Source organism: Ambystoma mexicanum, chromosome 9 (genome assembly GCF_040938575.1).
Source record: "Ambystoma mexicanum isolate Mex_15411 chromosome 9, UKY_AmexF1_1, whole genome shotgun sequence".
Lineage (NCBI taxonomy): Eukaryota > Metazoa > Chordata > Amphibia > Caudata > Ambystomatidae > Ambystoma > Ambystoma mexicanum.
The window spans coordinates 1,197,367,828-1,197,380,528 of NC_090931.1; the positions used below are offsets into that span (position 1 = coordinate 1,197,367,828).

Consider the following 12,701-nt stretch of genomic DNA (forward strand, 5'->3'; position numbering starts at 1 on the left):
AATAATAAGCAGCGCTCAGATACCTGAGGGTTCGTAGCGCTATATAAATGCCAAATTATTATTATTATTTATTATTATTATGCTTAATCTTGGTAAGGCAGAGCTACTTTGTCAGACGTCGTTACTATGTATGATATGTTTCTTGCATTGCTATGAAATAATGCTAACTGTTGCTTCTAAATTATAGTCCTTTAGTGTTATTGAGATTATGCTTTTACTGAGTTTCGCTTCATTTTTCTCATCTACCCAGTACTAGTACGGTTTTTGTACTACTTTATGTCAATGTGGGAAACAGAGTAACAATCTCACATCACATTGCTGAAGGTCATTTAAGTCAAGCATGACTCATATATGTAAATCATTTCACAGTGCTTTGTTATATGACTTAGTAATTGGCTATGCTCAAAGTGACCCACAACATGACTAGCTTAATTATGATTGTTGCAATGTAGTTAATTCTCTATAGGGAAGAACATTAAAGCAATCTAATCCCCATATTTTAGCAAAATATATCTCCACATGTCACCATAGCCAAATTAATAATATTGACAAAATAGTAGATTGATTACCTGCTCCGCTCCCAATCCCTAAGACATTGAGTGAGGTCTTCCCGTGTCCAATGCTGAAAGAATATGCAATTTTGTTAGTATCACTATTTATTTCAGATAAACACATAAAAATAAAATAAAATCTACCGTTGGCAAAGAAGAGTTATAAAAGATGTAAACTTTAAAAATGGAATAGTTCCAGAAGAGAGTGTGATAGCTTTCTTTCTTTCTTCGTGCGTTCTTGCTTTTCACATGAAATACAAGTGTATGCTGTTTTACGTTATGTTATGTTACGAGGCTTGTACATTGCGCCAAGACCCTACCTTAGTGGTCTAGGAGCACATGGATTGTTTGGAAGGTAGTCTATTGTTCCCACACGCGGTGCATAGAGACCTTACTCTGCAGAGGAAAAGGAGTAGGGAGAAGATAAGAGTATGGGAAAGTGGGTATACTGCAACAGACAGGTATGGGGTGATAGCTTTGGTGCATGTGGATCCATGACGGTGGACCATAGATTGGGATTCCAGAAAGGAAGGTATGTTCTAAATGTATCTGGCATCAATATAAGTGTCTATGTGAAGCAGTTTAGAGGATTCTGAGTAGTTAATAACATAGTGTTTGACCATGTGATGAGCCTGTTAAAGTGTGATGGCTTTTTGACCCAGAATTACATTTTATATTTCTGCCAGGGCATACTTTTTAATAGTAACCAGGACTGCGAAGCTCGGATGCCAGAGGTAGCCTCTTCTAGAATGGACTATGTGAAAGGTGAGTTTATATAGTGAACAAAAGCTAAAACAGGATGAAAAGGATCTGTGGACACATCATTGAATAAGTTGCAAGCATGGCACTCCAGAAGAGTGGGCACTGTTTGCTATTCTGACATATTTGCTGAGATGCGGTCCCTGAGCAGCTCAGGGGTCCTTTGCAGAGGGGTGCATGTGTTGACTGACTTACCATAAGACTATGACACAAGGTTTTCCTGTATGACCCTTTATGCCACTGTCAGGCCATCTCACAGCACAGAGGAGTGGGCACGGTAATATGTCAAGTTGCAACCAACAACATAATCACCAGCACACCCAAAGATCAACATTGAGGGACCTTCAGCTCCCAACTAGAAAAGTTTTCTAGCAGGGATAAGTGACTGGCCCTGAAGACACTTCAAGATTAAGGTAACATTCAACATGCAGGTTCCTATCTAAGGATTACGCCATCATACTTCTCCCTGAGACCCTTTGAGGATTTTTGGGGCTTTGTGATGACTGGGTCCCTTTAAAGTAATTACTGTAATGCTCTGGGAATAATCTGCTTATACTCTATCCTATACGTCCTCCTGGGCACTGGCATCCACCCCCAATCGCCTTCATCCAGCACACACTACCAGCACTTGCATTGGCACCCACTGGCCTATGCCACCATATGCTTGCACTTACTATTTATTGGCAGCTGACCACTCACCTTGGCACTTACAGCTGCTACCCCCTAGTACTTCCCTCTTGTACACCTAGCATGTTCCCGCCCCGACTCCCATTTCCCTTCTCTCTCTCTCTGCACTTGCAAGTTCTGAATACTCACATGGCCTAGTAGGTCCATCTCTATCTTTTATTGTTGTATCGATTTTCATTCCCATGGTCCCTCCCTGTTGCCCTGTGGGCGATTTGAAACACAATTTATTTGATGTATAAGCGCCTTACAAATGCACAATAAATAAATACATTAAGTTTAACAGGTGTTGCAAAGGGGCAGCCACCCCTAGGCGCTTTAAAGTGAGGTGAGATGCATTAGGGGCACTGTGATGAGCTAGGAGGGATGGGGTGGGGACAGTGAGAAAGACGCCCTACCATTTAACAGGACCCCATTTTAATATAATAAAACATAGTTTAACTACATGGAGTGGTTAAAGGTGCGAGCGGCATCGCTATTTTGCATAGTTATTATTAGTCATCGGTAGACGGGAAGGCCTGCGCGGTAAATGCAGCATTGCATGCACTTGGCCGAAATTCGCGAGACCACAGAAATCCCCAGCCATTCCCGAGCACCCAGAAGGACAGTTCAGACCCCCAATCGTCACAACATCTATTTATTGTTCCAAAAGTCTTGCAAAGATGTGTTTTTTCACCCAAGAGGAATGTGCCCTACAAAGCCGAGATCACAGACTGGCACCTGGTGTGCATGTTATCTCACAATAGCCAAAGCATGGCTTGGCTCACTCCTGGGTGACCACGAATTATAGCCCATATAACTGACTAAACCCTAAGAGCCCCGAATTCCATGGCACCAGGTATCCTTTGACCACCAACCCCAAAGTAACAAGTCCTGAAATGTTCAAAGAAGGACGGACATGGCATATTGGCAAAGAGACAATCGTGTGATTTGTATTGCGAGGTGCTGGGAGGGATAAATTATAGTTAGAAACGAGGGTGGAGAACTTGGAGCCGGGTGGCGCGGAGGGAGTGAGTGATATGTGTGTGTGAAGGTTAGAGTGCCCCAGAACCTCCTTTGTGTCCATCTTAAGGCCTGCCAAGTGCACAGTATGAGTGATAAAACAAGCTGTGTAGTAGGAGTATAATTAATTTGTTTTCTGACCTTCCATTTGAGAAGAAGAGCCCTGGAGCACCCACATGATGGAAGACGGAGAGACTGGGCTAGAACCAATACATTTCCATACCTTATGGATAAAGGTGGCACTGTTATAGGGTCCATTCAATCAGCCACACAGGATTTTACTGTATATTGTTATGTCATCATGATGCTGTGTACCTTTAAAGGTTTCTGCTTGTACCTCTGTTTGGCAGAATATTCTTAGCAGCAGAGTTCTTTTCTGTTGCTCTCATGTGCGTGTGAAATTAAAACTTGTTATCCTTACAAGATCTTGTTGGGCCTTTCTTCCCTAGTGGATTGTATTCTCTCTAGTATGAGCATTTAGGAGCATGTCTTCAATTGGTGACCCCGACGGGATCCCAACGCCCCCATACCTACAGAGGCTTCCAGGCTGCTTCTCCAGATGGAGCCGCGCCCAACTATAGTGACCGGCCCTGAAAAAACACGTTTGAATGGTTTAGCAGGAGCCATTTTAAGATAAGTCCTCTCTGCTCTTTGAAGCGGGGCGTGGCTCTCAGGAGAGTGCAGGCCGGTGTTGGAATCCTGTGACGGAGGAGTTTGGGTGAGCATGCACATGTGAGTAGGTTCTTGTAAGAGATAACAAGTAGAGGACAGATGCAAGGGGAAGTGTGAAAGATGCGAGTATGTGGAGAAGCGTGGTCATTGGTGTGACATGGATGAGGTCAAGGTTATTTGTTGTTAAAATGTGTATTATGAATGGAGTACTTCAGTAGGGTATTACAAAGTAAGGCATTATAAGATAACGCAAAGGTAAGGCAGGGAGCCCCTCCTTGGAAGGGGAGGTAATGTGGTACCACAAGGCAGTATAACATTTGTTAGGGAGAATTCTCCATTCCGTGTTAATTCCCTTCTACCTTTAGAGACCTCCAGCTCTTTTGCTGGACTTCAGGACTTTTAATTTTTATCCTGAAGAGAGTGAGTCCTTTTTCCCACTCTCTCATGCATTTTTATTTGATTTGAACCCTGTGTTTCTTTTGGTTTTGGAGTCTGACAAACTCCTTAGGCCTCATCTTCTTACAGTGTGACACACAACATCCCTCAGTGTAGTGTCTCTAATGGCAGGGTCCCCTGACCATTCATAAGTACACTGTCCTGGTAATATTCTTTTGTGTTATCTGGAATGGAGTTGTACACATTCACATTCTGCTGTTCCCACAGACACAGGGACACTAAAGAAACACTGGCTGAGACTCCAATGGGGTCTTAAGCCAGTAGTTGAAAGTTACCACCTTCCATATTGAAGGTGGTAACAGAGAAGTCCTTTGGATTTCTGCAGAGGTTTAAATACCTTCTCTTGGATAAACTACTGTTTCCAAGAGAAGTAAAGTGAAATTGACTTTACTTACCTTTTTCTCTTTGTAGACCCAGCACACACCATCTTACATACAGTGCTGCTGGGGTTACTTAGTATCCCCTTTGTCTACCTTCTCATGTAACTATTTTATGTTACCCTTTCTATAATTAATGGCTGGTGGAAGTGGTTTACTTTTTCCTACCATTGTGCGTTTTTACCGCAGGCTGAATCCTCAGCTGCAGTATTGCACACATCGGTGCCCATTTTGACAAAATGGCACCGGTCTTCTTTTTTTGCCATTTCTTGTTGGAAAGGTCCTTCTTTAGATTTACCGAAGAAGAAGCTTGCTGTAACCTCCTGGACTGTTAGTTTGCCCGGTGAAGCTCTGCTGCATTGCTGAAACTCCAAATTTCCAATCGACTAGAGAAGCCCTGCAAGGACGACTTCCCCCCTTGGGTTGGTGGGACCAATCAGCCCCAAGACGAACTCGACTGGAACCCCTCTCTCTGCTGGTTGTACTTCATTGCTGCTGCAGGAACTGAGTGCCAGGGGACGGGAACACCAGAATCGAGTGCATCACCTTTAAGACAGACCGGAGCTCCAGGAATATCTTCCGGACTCTCTCAAAGCAGGACTCACCAAGCCTGAGCCACCTCAACAGAGTGCTGGACCCCAGAAGCAAAGAAAGTCCACAAGGTGTCCAAGAACCACGGCAGTGTTATTTGCGAGTAGCTGAAACCGCAAAGTGCTGCTGGTCTGAATTGTACCCATTGCTGCCGCCGACTTTCAAACCGTAGTGCAGGAGTCCCCAGACATCCTCTCTCTTGTCCCCACGACTGAGGCCCAGGAACAACAGGAACAACAGGATCTGCAGGACTACAACAGGAACAGAAGCCAGCAGGAACCATTTCTACAGACTCAAGGTATTGTGAACTAAGGGGTACTTACCTCTTGTTGTGTGTAGCTCGCTTGCTCTCATTGGAGACTTGCATTGGCGGCCCTTTGCAGAGTTGCTTGCATCTTTGCTTCCAACAAGCCTCCCAGATTGTGGCCCAACAGTGATTCTTTTTACAACAAAACTCTCTTTAACATTGTGCAAGACTTTTGTGCTAATCTTCAAAGAAAGGCCTCAGCTCCCCTAGACTTTGCTCAATTGACATTGGCTTTCCTGGTTCCCTGAAGACTCTTCTGACCCTCTGACTTTGTGTTTAACTGTCCGTTCAGAAAGTCATATATACCTTACTTGTATAGCTGGGAAAGGGTTAATCTATATTGCATTGGGGGATTCTAAAAGTGCTTACCCGTTGGAGAAACTTGTTAACCATTGTTTCCTTCCCTAACCTTTTCCTTTTTGCCACAACTTCAGTATTACCATTTAAGTGTGAAAAGTGATATATTAATGTCCACAGTGTCCTAACTATTGACGTCACCTAATATGTAGGAATATCTGTGTGCCATCCCAAAAGGGTATCTACTTACTTTATTGAACTGAAGGAGTGTATTGTTGGAGTATATTTTAAGTGTTGCATATTGCTTCCTTCTAAAGGCTTATTTTAAAACTGACTGTTAAATTAATAAATCATTATTTTATCAAGAATCCTTGAGTATAAGTGTTTTTTGAATACCTGTCACTGTGAAACTATGTTACAACCCTACAGCTCACATGGACCCCTCTTGAGATAAGCATGGTTGCTCAGTCACTCTACCAACTTGTGTAGTGCAGGCCTATACCAAAGGTTGGGTTACCTACTGCTAAGAGGACAAGGCTGGTCTAGTCTCCCACAGGGTTACTACATACAATCTTGCCTAACACTGATGGCAGATGGTGAGGATCTATTGTAAGGTTGTTACATTGAGTATTTTGCTTTGCTTGTGATCAACTAAACCCCCACAAGTATACGTTCCATTAGAAAAGCAATTGTAACATTTTTTATTTATTTATTTATTTGTTTGTAATGTGTCGGAAGCCCGCAGACATCAGGGCGCAGAGAGAAAAAATTAGAGTTAGGCAGAACGCTAGGTGGGAACTAGGGGTGGCACTTTTTTTGAAGAGATGAGTCTTTAGGTTTTCCCTAAAGATTAACAGGTTAGGCTCTGCTCTCAAAGTACCTGGAAGATTGTTCCACTGCTGAGCTGCACGGACCGGAAAAGATTTCGCGGCACCCGTATTTCAGGATGCCTGGGGTATCTGTAGCTTGCCAGATGTTTGAGATCTTAAAGCCCTAATAGGGATGTATTGTGTGTATTTGGTTCTAAGGTAGGATGAAGCCACTCCGTACAAACATCTGTGTACTAGACTCATGGACTTAAAGAGGATTCTCTCGTCAACTCTAAGCCAGTGGAGGGATCTTCTAGCCTCCGTCACATGACTTCTTCTATCGATCCCTTTTACGACCCGGACTCCATTGTTCTCCATTATCTGGCATTTACTGCCAAATATGGATAACTTCAGTCAGAAAGCCCTGAACATTTTAACAGTAGATCAACAGAAAGAAATGTGTAAAGTCAGGAATCTTACTGTAACAGGAAAGAAAAATGTATTGATTACAAGGTTGTTGAATCATAAAAGTTTGGGTAGTAGGCCTGCAACACCTACTAACCGAAGAAATGTGGAAAATGATAAAGAGGGCGGCAGTTCAGAATCTAACTCTACTGTACAGGAGGAGTCAGATGAGGTAGAGGAGTCCCAGGATAGGAGCTCCTCTTTGCCAAAGCCTGCCCTTTTGCCTCAAGCCATGTCCACTGGCGCCCCACAAGGTCCAACACTTAGTCCAGAGTATGTGTCTCTTGAAACAATGAGACTAGAATTGGAATTTAAAAGGATGAAAGCTCAAACTGAAGCCAAACATCAGAACATCAAACTCAGGGAAAAGGAAATACAGCATGCTATTGATATGAAAATATTTTCTATTGAAACTCCTTTCCTCCCAGGGTCCTCTAGGTCTTCCAGTCCCAAGAGGCCCTGCCTGCCTAAAGAAGCTGTGAGTATGTATGATGTGAAACGTGATATTTTGGATTGGTTGGGTGCCTTTGAGTACAACCATGGGATTCAGGGTGTCAAAGGGAATGAGTTAATTCCCTGGATTTTGTCTAGGCTACCCCAGAGTGCAATTAATTCTGTAATGGAGGTGGGTGAACCTGAAAGACAGGAGTATGAGAATGTGAAGCTGGCCTTGATAGCCAGATTTGGGAAAACTCCTTCCCAGTACTTTAAGAGGTTTAGGACCCTCAAAAAGACTGATCGTACCCCTTGGGCTACCTGGGTGTGTGAATGTTTGAAAAACTTAGATGGTTGGGTTAGGGTTACAGAGTGAACACCTTTGAAGGAATGAGAAATCTGTTTTTATTACAATCTATTTTTGATGCCTGCTCTCCTGAGCTGAGACAGCACTTGGCTGATTCAAATGAGATTGATACCAAAAAGTCAGCAAAGGCTGCTGACTTCTGGGTAGCCAACGGGGCCACTGACAATGATTCTGGGGCCACTCACAAGAAGGATGAGGGAAAGCAGCAGAAGAAAGAGGGAAAAGAGTATTCTAAATCCAACCATCCAAAAGAGGGCCACAAACATAAGAATGGTAAACCCCATGGGAAACCAGGTCAGTCTAGTGAAACCTATGCTAAACCAGAGGGATGTCAGCATAAGCCCCCATTCCAAAGAACATTTGGTAAATGTTATGCTTGAGAGTCAACTGATCATGTGAAAGATCCCAGATGCAAGGGTAAACCTTCAGGGGTCCACACAGCCTCTTTAGCCTTCATCCCCGAGGGAAAAGTTCAAATGTGTTAGGCAAGATTGTATGCAGTACCCTTTGGGTGCACTACAACAACCCTACCTCCTGTTAATAGAAACCCAAGCTTTGGTATAAGTCTGTACTACACAGGTTGGTAGCGTGTTGAACAGCCAGGCTTATCTCAAGAGGGGTCAATGTGAGCTGCAGGGGAGTTACACAGAGATTCACAGTGACAAGTATTCAAATAAACTCTTACACACAAGGTTTCTTGATTAAACAAGTATTAATGCATTTAACAGTCAGTGTAAGCCTTCTTAAGAAGGGGCAATATAACAGTAACACTCAAATACACTTAAAGAAATAAGACACTCTTCAGATTTCTAAATCAGCGAATACCATTTGGGATGGCCCACAGACACTGCCTACACCCTCAGTTGACTTCAATAGTTGGAGTGCTGGGGACATTAATATATCACTGTTGCATTTAGAATCAGATGTAGGAATATGTCAAAGGAAAAAGGTTATGGAGAACAACACAAGAGCTCACACAACTATTCTGAAGCAGGTTAGTGCTTTTGGTTACCCCCAATGCAAAGTTAGTTAACTCCTTCCTGGAAGGAAGACACAACACCTAAGCAGAGGAGAGAAGAGTCATTCAGGGAGCCAGGCCAGCCAATGTTAAGTTAGCAAAAGTCAAGGTGAACTGAAACACTTCTTGCAGGTAAGTAAAAGTCTTAAACAATGTTTTAGAAGTCTTTGTAGAATAAGAAGAAATTCAAAGTAGGGCCACAAGCTGATTAGGCTTGTGAGGTAAAGAAGCTGTCAGCAACTCTGCAGAGGCAACCGAGACAAGTGTCCAACGAGGACAAGCAAGGTGGCAAAACAAGAGGTAAGTTCTCTCAGAATTTACAGTACCTTAAGGTTGAAGAAAATTGCAGCGGATTACTTCTGTTCCTATGCAGCTCTGCAGATCCAGGTGTTCCTGGGCCTCAGTCGTGGGGACAAGGGGGAGGACTTCTGGGGTCTCCTGCACTACAATGGTTCGGTCACCGCTCGCAATCGGCAAACTTCAAACAAGTGGCACTTCAGTGTTTCAGCTCCTTGCGTCTACCCCAAATATCAACACTGCGGTTCCTGGCTGTCGAGATAGGCTTTCTGGGGTTCCGCACTCTGTTGAGGGGACTCAGGCTCATTCAGTCCTGCTTCCTGGGAGTCCGGAGGATCTTCCTGGAGCTCTTGGCCAGCTTAAAAGCAACGCACACAAACTGGTGTTCCTCTCCCTGGCTATTTGGTTCCAGCAGCGACTGCAGTGGAAATTCAGCCAGCTCTGAGAGGATGTCCAGGTGGCTTAGTTTGGAGTTGATTGGTCTCACCAACTGAAAAGGTAGAAGTCGTCCTTGCAGGGGCTTCTCTGTCGATACGAATTTGCAGTTTCAGCACAGCAGCAGGGCTTCACCGGGCAACCCAACAGTCTTCAGGTTCTTCTTCGGATTCCTTCGTCCAGTGGCAGACTCTGCCTTCCAAGCCAAAAAGCCTCGCCTTTTATGCAGGTTTCTCAAATTCATTCCAGCATAGCTGTCAGTCACCCAGCATGGTGGCTGTCCTCGCCGGACAGCCAGCCGGACTATCACCTAAGAGTGCATTCCTGTCTCCTAGGAGACTAAGCACAGGGAGTTTCGGGCACCTCCCTTACTTCCTCCCCCCGCCAGACACCCTGGAGCCAAAGGCAGGCTTCACTCGTGAATCCCACCAGAGGCAAAATGAACAAAGGGCCCAAACATGGTTTGGCGCGCAGAGTAAATCTCAAGAAGGACCTTTCCACAAAGAAATGGCGAAAAAAGAAGACCGGGCCATTTTGACAAAAATGGCACCCATGGCTGCTTTATGGTGGCTACGAACGCAGCCCGCAGTAAAAACACTCACTGATAGAAAAAGTAAACCACTGCCACCAGACATTCAGTGAGGAAAGGGTAACATAAAAACTGGTACATGAGAAGATAGACAAGGGAGATACTAAGTAACCCATCCAGCACCCTATTGTAAGATAGTGTGTGCTGGATCTAGAAAGTTACAAAGGTAGTGAATTTCCCTTTACTGCTCTGGGAATCAGTAGTTTATCCCAGAGAAGGAATTTAAACCATTGGGTAATCTTGAAGACATCCCTCTGCCACTGCACTGAAGGTGCTGTGTGACACAATGTAAAAGATGATGCCTATGGAGTTTGTCAGACTCCATAGCCAAAACAAACACAGAATTCAAAATCACATTAAAATACATGAGAGAGTGGGAAAAAAAGGTCTCACTCTCTCTAGGTTAACAAAAATCAAGTTCACAAAATCCAGCAAGGTTGCTGGGGGTGTCTAAGGTAGAGGGAATTAGCACATTTCTGAGAATTCTCCATAACAATATGGAAGGTGGTAACTTTCAACTACTGGCTTAAGACCCCATTGGAGTCTCAGCCAGTGTTTCTTTAGTGTCCCTGTGTCTGTGGGAACAGCAGAATGTGAATGTGTACAACTCCATTCCAGATAACACAAAAGAATATTACCAGGACAGTGTACTTATGAATGGTCAGGGGACCCTGCCATTAGAGACACTGGGGCCTGCATTACAGTGGTTGATGAAAGTTTTTTCCAAACCTGAGGATGTTGCTTAGGCACCCAAAGGTCCCACTAAACATGCTGGAGGCCCAATCCAGATGGTTCCAATACTGCTAGCGCTCATCCAGTGCAATAATATGACTGTAAGAATACCTGTCAGTGTACAAAATGAGGTGCCTGGGAGGGTCCTGCTGGGGAATGACTTAAAGACTCATGAAGTTGTATCAAGCACCCCCAGGCCTACCAGTAAAAGGAAGCAGGAGCAGACTAGGTTGGCCAGAGAGGCAACTTTAGATGACCCTCAATGGGAGGTTACATAGGTACCTATAACCCCACAGTCCTCAGGAAGGACACCCTTCTAATTCCAGGCCAAAGAAAGAGACAAAGGGGAAACCCAGGGTCTCAGGAAAGGAGAAAGGTATCACACCTGTACAAAGGACAAGCACAATCCCGAGAGGACAGTCCAGGGTCATACCTGTGACCCCTCCACCAGCTGAGGCTGAGTGGGAGGATCAACCAGAAAGTTGTGAATAAGCTACTGGTGAAACAGAGCTGGAAGAAGCCCTTCCATATGTTGGAGATCTGGATCCTACAGACCATCCTGAGCTGCAGACTTTGCTTGCAGAAGGTGGAGCCTCTAGGGCAGACAGCAGCATAGGTCAAAGAGAGTGTCCTACACTTGAAGGACTTTGCCAAGAGGCAGCTTCCCAGATTGAAGGGCAAGAGCCAGGGAAGCACATGCTGTACTGGGAGGATGGCATCCTTTACAGTGAGTCTATAGAATCTACCCCAGGAGACTACAGAAGACTTGTAATGCCCCGGGTGGTGAGATTCCAGTTTCTACAGTTAGCCCATGAGATCCCTCTGGCTGGTCACTTAAGTTTTAAGAACACCAAGAGAGGATAGCTCTGTATTTCTACTGGCACAAGATGGGGTCTGATGTAGATACATTCTGTAGAAGCTGTCACACTTGTCAGACATCTGGCAAGAGTGGAGCCAATAATGTGGCACCCTTGGTGGCTCGCCCAGTGGTGGGAGCTCCTTTTGAGAGGGTAGAGATTGACATTGTTGGTTCCCCTGACCCTCCCACATCTTCAGGCAAGTGATTTATATTGGTTATGGTAGACCATGCTACCAGGTATCCTAAAGCCATACCTATGAGGACTGTTACTGCTCAGGCAGTGGCTAAGGCCCTCCTTGCTATTTTTACCAGGGTTGGTTTTCCTAAGGAGGTCATCTCAGACAGGGGTCCGATTCTATATCCCACTACAGGCAGACCATGTGGTAAAACTGTGGAGTGGCCTACACGTTCTCAACAACCTACCATCCACAAACCAATGGGTTGGTGGAGAGGTTTAATAGAACTATGAAGAGCATGATTGGTGCTTTAGATGAACCCCTTAGAAGTAAGTGGGACCGTCTGCTGCCATGCCTTCTCTTTGCTTATAGAGACGTCCCTCTGTAAGGGGTTGGTTTCAGCCCCTTTGAGCTGCTCTATGGTCATCCGTTTAGAGGTCGTTGGACCCTGTTCAAGTAAAAGTTGGAGAGTGCTCCTGCCCTCAAGCCAGTGAGAGTCCCTGACTATGTGCTAGGTCTCCGAAGGAGAATGGCACAAATTATGACAGAAGCTTCAGATAACTTGAAAGCAGGTCAGGCTCTGAATATTAGCATGACCAGAGGCCAACATGGTGGAGTTTACTCCAGACCAGCTGGTTCTAGTTATGGTACCTACAAGGCAGAAGGCCTTACAGGACAAATGGATTGGACCCTTCAAGGTTGTGGACAAACTTGGAGAGGTCAATTACTTGGTGGACTTGGGAAATCCCAAGGAGGCCCCTTGGGTCTTTCACACTAACCGCCTAAAGGAATATGTATCCAGACCAGTACTAGGAGCTTTGCT

The 12,701-nt window shown here is 44.7% G+C and overlaps 1 protein-coding gene across 3 annotated transcripts in view; it reads right to left on the reverse strand.

Annotated features, from left to right (window-relative positions):
• HNMT (histamine N-methyltransferase) overlaps positions 1-12,701 on the reverse strand; it is a 288,374-nt gene that overhangs the window by 156,958 nt on the left and 118,715 nt on the right. For all 3 annotated transcript variants that reach the window (XM_069616534.1, XM_069616533.1, XM_069616535.1), the window contains exon 3: positions 570-622. In XM_069616534.1, coding sequence (XP_069472635.1) covers positions 570-622 — 53 coding nt within the window. The remainder of the gene's footprint in view (positions 1-569; positions 623-12,701) is intronic.